Genomic DNA, 16,412 nt, shown 5'->3' with positions numbered 1-16,412 from the left:
TTTCACTGTAAAAATGTAATGATTTGCCAATGCAAAGAGAGTACCGCCACCTTTTCCCCCACTTCAAGCACTGCTTATAACACAAACAAATCATCCTCCTGGCGACTTGTTTTTGTCAATGTGACAAATCCAGCGAATTTTACTGTTGTTTTTGGAGACTTTTGTGGTGTTTGGAGACTCGAAAGCACGAGTCACTCTGCAGTTAGGCCTACTGTTCACAACGAGCAGCGGGTGCTGCCGTTAGCCCCTCTCCCGTCCAAAAGCACTTCAAGGCGGTCAGACTCTCAGTAGCCTCACGCAGCACTCAGAGCAGAGAGGAGACACACACCCCTCCGCGTCCAGGCTGCAAATGAATCGCGCATGCGCATGGCCGCCGCCGTTCCCGCCCTAGCTTGCAGAGCGGGTTGTAAATGTAAATGTTCACTCACTCAAAATACAAAAATAAATAACTGCGATTTAAATTGACTCAAGACATAGCTCTCCATTCACTCTAGTCTAGTCTCTTGCCAAGTTCACTTGTGCCAGCTCTCACTAGTCTGTTATCAATCTCGATTTACATAGGCCTTTACTACAAAACCCCAACAGTCTTTTTAAAGACTAAACCCACAAACATTTTTGTTAAAGATTAGATCAAATCTCAGCCCTTGCCAGTATTTTTTTTTAACTGCTAGGCAGTAGCTACACTTAGCTAAAACAACCCACACGACTAAGACACACACACACACACTACAATCTTTAAGTATTCAAATAAAATCTGAATTGTCTGCAAAATAATTATTTTGTTCGTTTAATTAAAGATCGTCCCTAAGTCCCGATTGATTAGCCCCTGATACGTCTCTCAACACAGCCACACACACAGTTACATATTGCCTAAACTTTATTTAAAACACATAACAAAAATGGAGAAATTTCTTGTGCGGACCAACAAGCCAACCGACGCACCACCAGCTGCAAAAAAGCTTAGAAGGTACGATGAAGTATACCTGCAGTTTGGGTTTACAGTTACGGCTGATCTGAGACCTCAGTGTGTCATGTGTGCCGAGGTGCTGGCAAACGACAGTATGAAGCCCTGCAAATTAAAAAGGCACCTCGAAACAAAGCATCCTGGCATTAAAAATAAGCCAGCTGAATATTTTAAAAGAAAGCTTGATGGCCTCCATCAGCAACAGGCAACCATTTCAGTGCACAGCACTGTGTCTAAACAGTGTTTGGAGGCATCGTATGTAGTGGCCAAAAGAATCGGTAAACTGGGTAAACCGCATACAATCGCAGAGACTCTCATTTTGCCGGCAGCGCAAGACATGTGCAGAATAATGATAGGCGATAGTGCAGCAGCCAAACTCGGTGCAGTACCACTGTCCAATGACACAGTCGCTAGGAGAATTGTAGACATGTCCAATGATATCAGAGAGCAACTGATAGAGTTTGTAAAAAAGAGTCCTTACTACGCGCTGCAGCTGGACGAATCCACTGATATTGCTGGGCAGGCACAGCTCCTCCCCTATGTCAGGTATCTACGGGACAAGGCGATTGAGGAGGATGTACTGTTTTGCCGGCCTCTTCAGTTGCACACTACAGGAGAAGCCATTTTCAATGTCCTTAATATTTTTATCCTTGAAAATGGTTTGGCTTGGGACCGATGCGTTGGCCTATGCACGGATGGTGCGCAAGCAATGACGGGGCGTGAGCGTGGCCTAGCTGCTCGAGTTCAGCAAGTAGCTCCACTTGTGAAATGGACACATTGCATGGTCCATCGCGAAGCACTAGCTGCTAAAAAAATGCCGGTTCTTTTTGACCCCGTGCTGAACCAATCCGTGAAAATGATAAATCTTATCAAATCACGGCCGTTAAACTCTCGCTTGTTTGGGGTTCTCTGCCAGGAGATGGGGTCAGGGCACGAACAGCTGCTTCTGCACACTGAAGTTCGCTGGCTCTCCAGGGGGCGGGTGCTACAGCGGTTGTATGAGCTTCGAGAGGAGGTGAAGTGGTTTTTGACAGAAATCAAATCAGATCTGGCGAAGCATCTGGATGACACTATGTGGCTTGCGTCTCTGTCCTATTTGGTCGATATATTTGACCGCTTGAATGGCCTCAACCTGTCTTTGCAAGGCCGCGGAACTCATATTTTGATCCTTGCAGACAAAGTGCACGCCTTCACACAAAAACTAGACTTCTGGCATGGCCGCATCAGTCAAGGGAACTGCGACATGTTTCCCAGCCTTGCAGACTTTATCACTGATGCAGGCACGTCACACGATTTCTCATCCCTATTTCAATCAGCGTCTGAGCACCTGTCAGCAATGAGAAAACAATTTGCGATGTACTTTAAAGAGGATTATCGCTCTTTTGCGTGGGTTCGAGATCCGTTTGTGTGCACAGCAAACGAGCTATCAATTGATATGCAGGAACAGCTTATTGAGCTGAAGAGTGACAGTAGACTGAAGGAACTCTTTAACTCCTGCCCTCTTTCGTCATTCTGGGCAGCATTGATGCAGGAATATCCTGAACTCTGTGACGTCGCCATGAAGATTCTCCTTCCTTTCGCGTCGACATATCTGTGTGAGGCAGGATTCTCAAAAATGACTGCACTCAAAATGAAATACCGCAATCGTGCACAAATCGAGGATGATCTGAGACTATGTTTATCAAACATTGAGCCAAGAATTGGGGATCTTTGCAAGGCAAAGCAGGCTCAGGTCTCGCATTAACATCACGTACCTGCAAGCTTCTGTTACAAAATGCAGATGATACCTACAATTAGGCCTAGTAATAATAACCATAATAAAGCATACATTAATATCAGAGGTCTGGTGCAAATTCCCAATTATAGCAATAGCCTAGTAATGATAATAGGCCTATACTGATGATAATAATAATAATAACAACAACAACAACAATAAAGCATTTAACCTCATATAATTATATAGCAATAGCCTAGTAATGATGATAGGCGTACTACTACTCATAATAATAATAATAATGTCTGCAAGCTCACATTAGAAGTCTGGTTCTACTGCCAATTATAACAATAGCCTAGTAATGATAATAGGCCTACCTACAGCTACTGATGATAATAATAATAATAATGTGGGCCTAAAGATAATAGCCGGCCGGCCATCCATCCTTCCATCCATCCAAGGTTGTGTGGTGTGGGGGGGGGGGGGGCGCTGGGGCCCCAACTGCAATGAAGCAGCTTTGGGGGGCCCAGCTTGCAAAAGGTTGAGAACCCCTGCCTTAATAGATGTCACATATTTCCAATTGTAAATAAAGCTACTAAAATGTATTTGCACATTTGTGTATCTAAGGGGATAGTTTACTATTTTTTTTAACTGTACTTCTGCACACTGCCTTTACTGTGAAAGAGTTTTTTTGAATACCACGTGCATGGTCATACAACCTTGTAACAATAGTCTACCTGATTTGATACAAAAAAAACGTTTTTTAATAAAGCTGATACTAAGACTGGATAAATAAAAATTAATAACCATTAAAAAATTACATTTGGTTTAAATAGGAAACTAGGTGTCCAAGAAACACATTAATACTTGTGTCCTTTAGATGTCTGTAAGTGACATTTGAAATGTTTTAAACACATTAATTTGCAAGGATGTCATTTGGATGTCAATACTGAACATTAAGAAGACTTTTGAAAAATACATATTTTCAGCGTTCACTATTTATGTCACTTGGACGTTATCAGTGAACGTTAAAAAGACGTCTAAAAAATACGTCATAAATCCTTTCATTCTGGCTCCTCATTAGACGTCTTCTTAACGTTCAGTATTTATGTCACTTGGACGTCAATATGTAATGTTAAAAAGACGTTACAAAAACCTTTAATCTGGCTCCTCACTGGACGTCTTCTGAACGTTCCGTATTTATGTCACTTGGACGTCAATATTTAATGTTAAAAAGACGTTGCGAAAACCTTTTATCTGGCTCCTCACTGGACGTCTTTTGAACGTTCAAGAAAGATGTTACATAGACGTCTTTTGGACGTGTCTTTGTTTGCTGGGTTGTCTTTGGGTAGCGGATTTAGCATGGCGATAACTTCAACTTGCATTTCCTCTAGCACTGTTGTCTCCATTTTTACAATAGAGTGGGCCTTTTCAATGAGTTTACTGGGCTTACTTAAGACTAACTGAGCTTTTGTTTTACCTGATGAACTCTGTGGCCTCAGGTTTATGGTTCTTTGCCTCTGTCTTGCCTTTACTGCAGGAACTCTATACACTCTCCACTGTTGATCTGGGTTGTTTTAGGGGATGTACTGCATCAGGAAGTGTTGGCCAGGAAAGCGACGACTGTCCTTCGAAGAGTAAATCCAGGCGGTGCCTCAAAATTTTGTACCCCTTAAAAGGGGAAGATGATTAAAATGGAAGTTATAGCGTCCAAAGGCATTACAATTGAGCTTTGTCTTATTAGCCAGTTTATTATATGCAGGCTCTCTCAATGACTGCTATCATAAATATCTGCACCCAAGCCCACTGTCTATTGCAGTCTTACACCTTACACCTTACAAATATGCTGCCATATTTGACTCGCAATCGCTGTGTCTCCACTGCAAGGTTTATGTAGAATATTTTGTAATATTGGACATTAAACAGTTCTTTTTTAAATCAACCTCATTGACATCTTAACATACATTCAATAATTTTTACCGCACACGTTTAATTAAATGAGTACACTTCTTTATAATAGGCTATTTGAAAACCATACTCTATATAAAGTATACAAAAAAATACAATAAAGCATTTAAGATTTAAGCATTAAGCATTTACAGTTACCTGAGAATCAGCTCTTTTACATATTTCTCTTATTAGCTATAAATGAGTATTAACTATATGACAAATCAGTCATAAGCACATAAATTTACTATTTCAGCTAGCTATTTTATCTGAAAATGCATCTAAAATTCTCAATTCATTTTCCATACTGTATAGATTCAACTTTGTTCAGTAAGTCAACAAATCAACACTAAATAAACAGGATTACACCTTTAATACACAGAAATCTGAAATATTGAACAGACTCGAGCTTCGCACCATATTATATAGGCCTAACTCCATGACCAACGTGCTTAAAATAGGGTCCTGAGCTCGCGCATTTCTAAACTAACAGTTTCAACATTTCTAACACCCAATCAATAATATACTCGCATCTGCATACTCTTTAAACTTATTATAACATAATTTCAAAGTATTGACTAATTATTATACTTCATACCTGAAAAGGGGAAGATGATTAAATAACAGAAAACTCGCAATTGCTGTTTCTCCACTGCAAGCTTTATGTAGAATGGAAAAAATCCTGCGACCTAGTGTTCACGCAGACCAGAACATTTGATCCAGAACTATCCATCGTCCAATTTATCGTGCCAATTAACTGATCACAGATAAACTAAGAATAACCATAAGCAACATATTTATATTTAAAATAGCAAATATATATTTATATATATATAACATAATTATATATTACAGTGTACACAGACTCGTGTGTTTTTAAAATACACATGTTCCTTTTTCAATCTGTCACACATATGTATGTGCTCTTCAACGTAAGAGTAGGCCCTTTTCAATTGATGTCACGCATCTTCCATTGTACCGCGAAGCAGTGAGGCGTTAATCCGCTAGCGCCTTAGAATGGAGTTTACCAAGACCCTTGCACAGCTGCCACAAATATGGCTAGATGATGTACAACATCTTAACCCTAACCCAACATCTAATTGAATCAACATAAAGTTCAATTTTCTTTAAAAAAATTGCCTTGGGGGATTGGTGTGTTTATTCTCAGCAGCTCAGTTTGTGGTGAAATGATGGGTTTACTTCAGTTTATTCTCCTGGTGGTTCTTTATCATCAGTTCACATTCAGTAGTGCGTTGTTTTTTTTAGAGATGGGCAGATGAAGCCTTGTGGAGCTTTTGAGGCTTTTTTTATTGTAGCAAAAAATTATTCAACACTACAAAGCCTCAAAGACAGACCCTACCAGTGACAACTAGTGGTCAGCTGCTATTATAGCAGTCACTTTCTAATGATTCACGTCTGGTTGATTCCAGTTTTCAAACAAAAGCTGTAAGAGCCATTTAGCCATTTTGTGGTTTATGGTGTGTCCAGTACGGGTCATCATTGTTAATTGAGAGCACCATATAGGTGGGAACCTTCCCTCAGGTGATAGGTGTTGCTGGGGGGAATGTGAACACAGTTCTTTGACCGCTACGCTAGGATTTGTACCACTAAAAGTAAGTCTTTGGAAAGGTGAAAGACTGGTGGATTTATTGACTGTATGGATCTTGCTTGCATCAAAAATGAAGATTAGAAACAGTAAAATAAAGCTAAAACCATGAGCATTCTACAAACTTCTGTGGACATTCTATTTAAGCAAGTCAAGCGTGCGCTTAAGCAAAGCACCGTCCGGCATCTCTCAGCTGCCTCAAGCAAGGCTTGGCGGCTTTACATTTAGTAAAAAAACTGTTGGTTCGACCTAAAGGAACTCTGGTTCGCTCATCTACGCGGAAGTTCATCCCTCGCTGATCGAGATTAAGTGGATTATTGGAAGAAAAGCATCGACTGCATTGGAAACTAGCGGCAACGCGAGACGGGTCATCGCGGAGTTCTGGATTATACCTGCACGTCTTTTCCTTTGGATCAAGTACCATCTATCAGCACGAGAAAGGACATCGGAGCTTTTGTTTAAGAATGGCGCCCAAAGGGAAGAGGTATGCTAAATAAAGCTTTTATTTCAATGGCCATTTATCTTTGTGTGCACACATTTGGGTCGTAAATCCAATGCATTGGTGATCAAAAACGATAACTTTTCAAACAACTTTCATGAAATGATTTAATTGTCCCTCTGAATACTCAGTGAATTATGGAGGTGTCTGAAACTGAGCAAAGGAAGATGGAAGTGAACAATGGTGTTCTTACTGACGTTGATGTACAAATGGACAAACATAAACGTGTTGTAAAGTTAACCCCTAAAGCGTTTGCTGAAAAGGTTGAAAGGTTGCAAAATGATAGAAAATCTGTACTAACTAAAGCTGCTAGTTTTAGAAACAAGGTACAAGGTCTAATGCAACAAAAATGTATAAAAGAGGTACAAATTGTATTTGTTGATCTTTTAAATTTATGTGATGAAGCAAAGGGTATTCATTGTTCTTTGATGGGTATGTTACCTGAAAGTGAGCAGTATAAACATGACATAATGTTTTGAAGAGCCCGTCTGCAAATGAACCGAACCATTGAACCGAACCGACGTCGAGCGGCCTATCAGAGCACGACAACCTGACTGTCTGTCATGATCCAAGAAGAGGCCAAGGCACGGATATTAAACCTGTAAAGAAGATGACTTCTAGGGAAAACGAAGGCGCTCCGGTAAGTTTGCTGTTTATGTACAATCAGACTCTACAGAACAAAAGTATGTTGTTGCTAATTATTTTTTGGAACTATTATTATTATTTTTCGACCGACGTCGGTTCGGTTCAATGGTTCGGTTCAATGGTTCGGTTCATTTGCAGACGGGCTCTGGGCTCAACTGTTTTTCCTATCCTGGGTAGCCCGGATGTTACCATGTGAATATTTACCTTGAATTTTTCGATCTGAATTTGAGCAGTCGAATTAGACAGATGTTTTCTTTGAAAAGTATTAACTTGAAATTTGCGATCTGAATAAGAGGAATCAAATTTGATCAATCTGAATGTATTTTATCTGAAATTCTGTAAGTTGTTTTTTTTGTATCTGAATTTGCGAGCATTAAATTCAGGTTTTTAAATTGGAAATCAAGAATTTTCATATTTACATTTCATAGGAGGTAAATTCGAAACAAATAAATTCAGATACATGGTTTCCAAAGTAAAATAATTCAAAATGAAGTATTCATAGGCTGTTAAATTTCAAAACATTATGTCTCTTATTTGCTTCCATAGACCTCTTGCATCTGATAGGAATTTTCAGCACATATCTATTCAAACTAGTGGACCTCTTGCATCTGATGGGAGTTCCAGGTCACAAGCTGGAAATCCGTATGGTGACATTGTCTCTATAATGCAAAAACAAAATGAAATCACAGCAGCTCTAGTCCAACAACAATGTATTTCCTTATTACCGCCAAGAAATATTCCCTTATTTGATGGGGATCCTCTTCAGTATGTGTCATTTATCAGGGCATTTGAGAAGGGAGTGGAGGAGAAGGCAAGTCATAGTGATTGCTTGTATTACTTGGAACAGTTTACTAGGGGCCAACCAAGGGAGCTGGTATGTAGTCGTTTACACATGACTCCAGACTTTGGCTATGCTAAGGCAAAACAGCTTTTGGAAACAAGTACAGAATTGCCAATGCCTATTTGGAAAAGGCTATAGCTTGGCGCCCAATAAAGGGAGAGGATACCAATGCTTTGCAATCTTATGCACTTTTTCTACGCGGCTGTTGTAATGTTACTGAGGAATTTGAGTATCTTAAGGAGTTGGATATGCCAAGCAATTTTCGAGCCATTTTATCGAAGTTGCCTTACAAGCTTAGAGAGCGGTGGAGAACTGTAGCACATAACATTCAGGAAACTAGTAAATGTAGAGCTTCATTCAAAAATCTTGTTGAATTTACTGAAAGACAGGCTGGCATTCTAATGGATCCTGTGTTTGGTGAAATCAGGGACTTGCCTGTTAATCATCCAAAGTTACGTCAAGAGAGCAGAGTTAAAGTAAACATATTTGCCACTACTGCCGCACCTGTGGAATCTGAGGAAACCTTCAGACATTTAAGGACAGAATTGCTACCAACTAAGGCAAAAATGATACCCTCATGTGTGTATTGTGCTAACGTTCATGTACTGGAGAACTGTATGGAATTTCAAGGGAAGAAGCATTGAGAAAAGATGGACTTTCTAAAAGATAAAACACTTTGCTTTGGTTGCCTAAGTGCTGGGCACATGAGTTGTAGCTGTGGCAAGCGGTTGACTTGTAAGATATATATAGTCGGCCTCATCCTACTGTGCTTCATATTGAAAGAAATGCAGTTAGGTCAGACACACGCAAGTTCTCAGGATCTACAGAAACATGTGGTCAAACACGGGCCGGAGAAGATCGCTGTATACTTTCTATCTTACCAGTTAAAGTCAAGGCCAGTAAAGGAGATCAGATAACACAGACATATGCATTCCTGGATCCTGGCAGTTCCGGAACCTTTTGTACTGAAAGTCTTATGCAGCGACTTAATCTTTCTGGTAGAAGAACTCGATTTCTATTACAAACTATGGGACAGGAAAAAGTGGTACTAGCGTATGTACTCTCAGTTTTGGAAGTGTCTTCTCTTGATAGTAAAATCTTCTATCAGCTACCACAAATGCTCACACAAAAACAGATGCCTGTAAATTCCAACAACATTGTGTCTAAAGGAGATTTGTCCAAGTGGCCTTACCTGGCAAATGTTGAAGTTGCCCATATAATGGCTAATGTTGACTTGTTGATTGGAAGCAACACACCTAAGATGTTGGAGCCTTGGGAAGTCATAAATAGCCAGGGAAATGCCCCTTATGCTATAAGAACAGCTTTGGGTTGGATCATAAATGGTTCTTTGCATGCAAGCAGTCTTGAGGCTGAAGACTGTTCTGCAGTTGTTAACAGGATTTTGGTGTGTAGATTGGAGGAAATGTTGTCCAAACAATGCAACCATGACTTTAATGAGCAAGCTGCAGAAGAGCTGGAATGGTCTAGAGAGGATATTAGGTTCTTGGAGATTGCAGAAAGTTCTGCCACTTTTAAGGACAATCATTACACCTTGAAGTTGCCATTTAAAAGGGAAAATGTGTATCTGCCTAACAACTTCTCTGTGGCAAAACAACGAATGCTTGGATTGAAAAGGAGATTCCAAAGAGATGAGCAGTTTCATCAGGAATATGTAACATTTGTCAATGATATGATCAACAAAGGATATGCAGAGCAAGTGCCCTTTCAGCAGATGAAAGGTGAAAGTGGAAAAGTGTGGTACATTCCACACCATGGTGTACGTCATCCCAGGAAGAGGAAGGAACATCCTTGAATCAAGTCCTTTTGCAAGTTCCCAACTTAACAAATACATTACTTTGAGTCCTCCTGAGGTTTAGGCAAGAATTGGTAGCAGTCATGGGTGACATACAAGCGATGTTTCATCAGGTCAGGGTTGCAGAAGAGGACCAGGACTTTCTCCGTTTCTTGTGGTGGCAGAACGGAGACTTTACAAAGGAAATGTCAGTGTTTCGCATGACTGTCCATCTGTTTGGTGCAGTCTCCTCTCCAAGTTGAGCTGCTTTTGCTTTGAGAAAAACAGCGGAGGATCATCAGTCTGAGTTCCGAGAGGAGGTTGTTACAACTCTCAAAGAAAATTTCTATGTAGATGATTGCCTTAAGAGTGTGGCATCTGAAGAAAAAGCAGTTTGTTTAGTTAAAGACCTTTCCATGCTTTGTCAGCGAGGAGGTTTTACTCTGACCAAATGGATCAGTAATAGGCGCACTGTTCTTCAAACATTTCCTGAGGAGTACAGAGCCAAAGAGTGGAAGGAGCTAGATCTGGATAGGGACAGCCTTCCTGTAGAGAGAGCTCTTGGTTTGCTGTGGTGTGCTGAAACTGACTAATTTAAGTTTAAAATGGAGATCCAGGAAAATTCATGCACAAGACGTGGGATGTTGTCAGTGTCCAGTTCAGTATACGATCCTCTTGGATTTCTGGCACCAGTAGTGTTACCTGCTAAGATTATGCTACAAGAGCTATGCAGGAGAAAGCTTGGATGGGATGAGAATGTGCCCAAAGACATTGCACGTCATTGGGTGCAGTGGTTGAAGGAGCTGAATGAACTCTCTGAATTCAAGGTGAAGAGATGCATCAGGCCTGGAAGCTTTAATAGACATGCTCAGCTGCATCATTTCTCCGATGCGAGCTTACAGGGATATGGCACAGTCACGTACCTTAGAATTGAGAATGGCAACGGTGACATTTACGTAGCTTTCCTCATGGGCAAGGCCAGAGTAACGCCTCTAAAAGCTGTCACTATTCCAAGATTAGAGTTAACCGCTGCTCTGCTTGCGGTTCGTGTAGACCCCATGTTAAAGAAAGAGCGTCCAGTTGCAAGATTCTGTATTCTGGACTGACAGTACATCTGTGCTCCGGTATGTCATGAATGAGGAAAAGCGATTCTACACCTTTGTTGCAAACAGAATCTCCATCATCAGGGAAGTTACAAAGACATCACAATGGCGATATGTTAGCTCAAAAGACAATCCAGCTGACGATGCATCCAGAGGAAGGAGGGCTGGAGAGTTTAGTAAGAACAACCTGTGGATAGAAGGTCCCAAGTTTCTGTGGAAACCTCGAGAGCAGTGGCCCAAGAATATTGTGCTTACTGCAGTAGGGGTTGATGACCCCGAGGTTAAGAAAGAAGCTGTGGTAAATGCACTGAATACTCAAGGCTCACTGAATGGTACAAATCGCCTGATCGCTTACTATTCAAATTGGAGGAAACTTCAAGCAGCAGTAGTCTGGTTTCTTAAATTGAAAACAATGTTGTTGAAAAGGATTCACAAGAGAATGGATTCAGATATTGCTGACACCAATAAGCAGAATGCCTTGATACAAGCAAACCATGTAGTTGAAAATACAACTGGAGGACAATCTTTGTCTGCAGAGGATCTCATGGAAGCTGAGTTGGCTATAATCTGCTACTGTCAACAGCAAAGATTCCCTGAGGAGATTGCTGCCATGTCTTCTGGAAAGGATCTAGTGAGCAAGCAGAGTGTCATCTATCGGCTGGACCCATGGCTGGATAATGGGCTTCTGAGAGTCGGAGGGCGGCTGACACGAGGCTCATTGCCAGAAGAAATGAAATACCTCATTTCTTTTACTGAGGAGTATGAATTACTCCTCAGTAAAGATCAGCATGTGGCTACCCTTATACTGAAGGATTTACATGAACAGCTTGGCCATAGTGGACGTAATCATATGTTGTCGACATTAGGAAGAAGGTATTGGATAACAGGTGCCACTTCAGCTGTAAGAAAGATCATAGCAGAGTGTTTATGGAAGCAAATAAGAGACATAATGTTTTGAAATTTAACAGCCTATGAATACTTGATTTTGAATTATTTTACTTTGGAAACCATGTATCTGAATTTATTTGTTTTGAATTTACCTCCTATGAAATGTAAATATGAAAATTCTTGATTTCCAATTTAAAAACCTGAATTTAATGCTCACAAATTCAGATACCAAAAAATCAACTTACAGAATTTCAGATAAAATACATTCAGATTGATCAAATTCGACTGCTCAAATTCAGATCGAAAAATTCAAGTTAAATATTCACATGGTAACCTCCGGGCTACCCAGGATAGGAAAAACAGTTGAGCCCAGAGCCCGTCTGCAATTGAACCGAACCGACGTCGGTCGAAAAATAATAATAATAATAATAATAATAGTTCCAAAAAATAATTAGCAACAACATACTTTTGTTCTGTAGAGTCTGATTGTACATAAACAGCAAACTTACCGGAGCGCCTTCGTTTTCCCTAGAAGTCATCTTCTTAACAGGTTTAATATCCATGCCTTGGCCTCTTCTTGGATCATGACAGACAGTCAGGTTGTCGTGGTCTGATAGGCCGCCCGACGTCAGTTCAATGGTTCGGTTCAATGGTTCGGTTCAATTGCAGACGGGCTCTGGGCTCAACTGTTTTTCCTATCCTGGGTAGCCTGGATGTTACCATGTGAATATTTAACTTGAATTTTTCAATCTGAATTTGAGCAGTCGAATTAGACAGATGTTTTCTTTGAAAAGTATTAACTTGAAATTTGAGATCTGAATAAGAGGAATCAAATTTGATCAATCTGAATGTATTTTATCTGAAATTCTGTAAGTTGATTTTTTTTTTTGTATCTGTATTTGTGAGCATTAAATTCAGGTTTTTAAATTGGAAATCAAGAATTTTCATATTTAAATTTCATAGAGGTAAATTCGAAACAAATAAATTCAGATACATGGTTTCCAAAGTAAAATAATTCAAAATCAAGTATTCATAGGCTGTTAAATTTCAAAACATTATGTCTCTTATTTGCTTCCATAAGTGTTGCTTCTGTAGAAAGTATAACGGAAGGAGGATGGAGCAAAAGATGGCTGACCTACCCAAGGAGAGAATTTTGCCTGACAATCCGCCGTTTACCAATACCGGTGTTTATTATTTTGGACCAATAGAGGTGAAGAGGGGAAGAGGTACAGTGAAACGTTATGGTGTCATTTTCACCTGCTTGGCCAGAAGAGCAGTTCATCTTGAGCTGGCCAACTCCCTTGACACTGTCTCCTGGATTGTTTGAGGAGCATGACTTGTACATTAAAAGAAGGTGGAAACAGGTTCAATACATTTCAGACATCTTTTGGAAACGATGGGTGAAAGAGTACCTACCTTTACTGCAGGAGAGGCAGAAATGGAATACAATCAAATATAGTCTCAAGCCTGGAGATGTTGTGGTAATTATGGATCAAACGGCACCTCGAGGCTCCTGGCCACTTGGAAGAGTCTTGGAAACCTTCCCTGATAAAAAAAGGGCTGGTACGCTTTGTGCGTTTACAGACTAAGACCAGTATTAAGGATAGTCCCGTAGCAAAGCTTTGTCTTTTAGAATCAATCTGTGGGCTAAGGGGTTTGTTATAACCATTATGTGCATTTATATTACTCACTATTTGTATGTAATTCATGGCTCTTTTGTAAAGTGTTGGGAATTGGCATGTTTGATTCACCCCAATTAGGGGCCAGTGTGTAAGAGCCATTTAGCCATTTTGTGGTTTATGGTGTGTCCAGTAGGGGTCATCATTGTTAATTGAGAGCCCCATATAGGTGGGAACCTTCCCTCAGGTGATAGGTGTTGCTGGGGGGAAGGTGAACACAGTTCTTTGACGGCTACGCTAGGATTTGTACCACTAAAAGTAAGTCTTTGGAAAGGTGAAAGACTGGTGGATTTATTGACTGTTGTATGGATCTTGCTTGCATCAAAAATGAAGATTAGAAACAGTAAAATAAAGCTAAAACCATGAGCATTCTACAAACTTGTGTGGACATTCTATTTAAGCAAGTCAAGCGTGCGCTTACTTAAGCAAAGCACCGTCCGGCATCCCTCAGCTGCCTCAAGCAAGGCTTGGCGGCTTTACAAAAGCAATACTTCGCAATACCAGCGGTATCTTCGTCGTGATAATCATTGTCCACACATGTAAGAATTACAACATTTTGATATGTCACTTTACTAGTAAAATGTTTAAATGTGTTGCTGTATGCAATTAAGTAGAAACATCTTATGGGGTAATGATCATAAGGACATCCCTGGATTTAGATTTTCTGATTTGCATTAAGAGCACATGATTGTAATTTGACCTATAATATGAAAAGATTAAAATTTAACACTGTAGAAGTACTTTTGTGGGAGTAAGTCAGAAGGACTTCTTTGTGTCACAGTGTAAAGTGTACACTTCTTTTTTACATGTTCTATTCAAGAACAAAATCTGTTCAATTGTGCTTGGCTTTAAGCAGCTTTTTCTCTGGCTAATGATTTCGCCAGTCTTTGACAATATCCTCTCACAGTGGACTGATGATGCTGGTGTGGAGAGGAACTGTAAAGCCACTCTGTAAAGGTAAGGGTAAGCTTCCTTGTGGAGGAGCCAATATTTTAATTGGTCCTCCATCCTGGGAAGCAGCTTGTCCTTCAAATATCTGGATGAGGAAGGAAAAAAATGAGATCTTCTGGTGCTAGTGGAGATATAACACAGGCAAATTCTCTTGTGAGTCTTTCCACTGGTGCCTGACAATTTATCATGCCACAGAAGCCCACCTCTTTGAATCGTGGATCCAATATTGTTGCTAGTGTCAAAGATGTTACTTTCTCCAGGCCAGCAAAAATTGTTGACAAAGTTACTGGCAATTGGATGTGTAATTGAAGCGCACTGTCTGGATGCAAGGTGCTTCAGCATCTTCACAATAGGGATGACTTTTGATCCAGAGACTCTCTTTTTTTGTAGACAGCTCCTCAGTGGCTTGGTGGAATGGAGAGAGAACTGAAAGACACGTATTTATTGTGACATAATCCTCAGAAGATAATGGTAAGAGGGTGGTATTAAGACTGGTGAGGGCTGCACCCAGTGGCTCCCTCAGCTCGTACAGTCTCTGAAGCATCGTGAACGTGCTGTTCCAGTGGGTTTCAACCTTTTGTAGAAGTTTATGCTCTGGTCTTCCCATCTGTCGCTGTATTTCTGACAGCTTCTCTTTTGCTGTGGTGCTTGATTTGAAATGGGCAACAATTCTGCGAACCCTGGTGCGAATTTCATCAAGATCTGATCTTCGTGACAATAACTTTTTCATCACCAGATTCAACATTTGAGCAAAACAGTTTATGTGGCGCACATCGAGGAGTTTAGCAAATTCTAACATATTTGGTGCTGGGTCTGTGATCAGACTCCTCGCTTTGTCTCGGATTCCCCACTTTGCCATCAGAGTGTCTTTGGAATTTTTTATGTGTTCTGCAGTACGGGACTGGGGGATTTTTTTTTTTTTACACCTAGAAGAATAGTTGATAGCTGGACCTCTTCTGTAATGGAGTGGCTGGTTACTGCCAATTAGGCGTCCATATTTATTGAGGTCCACATATCTGCTGTAAAGCTGACTGTAGATGCCTTTGAAACTTGTGCCACAGCCTGGTCTTTGGTAACCCTGTATTTTTCTTCCAACATTTGTTTCAGGGTCTTCCTTCCTGGTATTGTGTACTTTGGATCAAGGAGGTGGACAACAGCCTTAAAGCCTTCATTTTCCACCACAGACAGTGGCTATGCATCCATAATGATAAGGTTCAGCAAGGCCTGATCAGCTGTTGCTTCCTGGCGCGGCAAAGATTCAAATCAGTTACCTCGCTTCAGGTGTTTGATTGTGACATATGAAGCTTCAAACGTCATCGGGCACGTGATCACGGAGATTTGATAAAAGCCTCGACACAGTTTCGAACCAGTCTGCTTCAATAGAGTCAAACAGGCTATAAAGCATCAAAGTCAAACGTCGCATCTCTAGTTTTTGTTTAGAAACTACTATTGAAGGTTGTTGTGTTCTGTTATATTTGAGTTTAGAATGGCATTGTTTTCTTTTAGTGTTTCGCTCTTCAGTTCAACATGGTTCCTCAGAATCTTCATGGAGTGATGTTGGGAATGTAGCTAAAGACAAAGGTTTGTATGTGGTTTCATGTCCCAAACAAGTTTTTATATTTCATATTTTTACTCCGCTTGAAAAGAAACGTGTGCTACTGAGGTCAGAAGAGGATGATTTTATTCCCGTTCAACTTGTTGATTTGCCACATTCACTCAAAATGTATCCGCCATGTATCAAAATAAAACGCTTTAAAATTTTGTCTTGTTGATTACTTTTTTT

The 16,412-nt window shown here is 40.3% G+C and overlaps 1 protein-coding gene across 1 annotated transcript; it reads left to right on the top strand.

Annotated features, from left to right (window-relative positions):
• The first annotated feature begins 899 nt into the window (after nt 1-899).
• On the top strand, nt 900-2,708 carry LOC130408959 (zinc finger BED domain-containing protein 5-like). Its single transcript, XM_056732494.1, has one exon. The coding sequence runs from the start codon at nt 900-902 to the stop codon at nt 2,706-2,708; it is 1,809 nt and encodes a 602-aa protein (XP_056588472.1).
• Nucleotides 2,709-16,412: the final 13,704 nt, after the last annotated feature.

This window comes from Triplophysa dalaica, chromosome 20 (genome assembly GCF_015846415.1).
Source record: "Triplophysa dalaica isolate WHDGS20190420 chromosome 20, ASM1584641v1, whole genome shotgun sequence".
NCBI lineage: Eukaryota > Metazoa > Chordata > Actinopteri > Cypriniformes > Nemacheilidae > Triplophysa > Triplophysa dalaica.
Note: the sequence above shows the minus strand (reverse complement) of the source record. Positions and strands in the feature narration are given on the sequence as shown.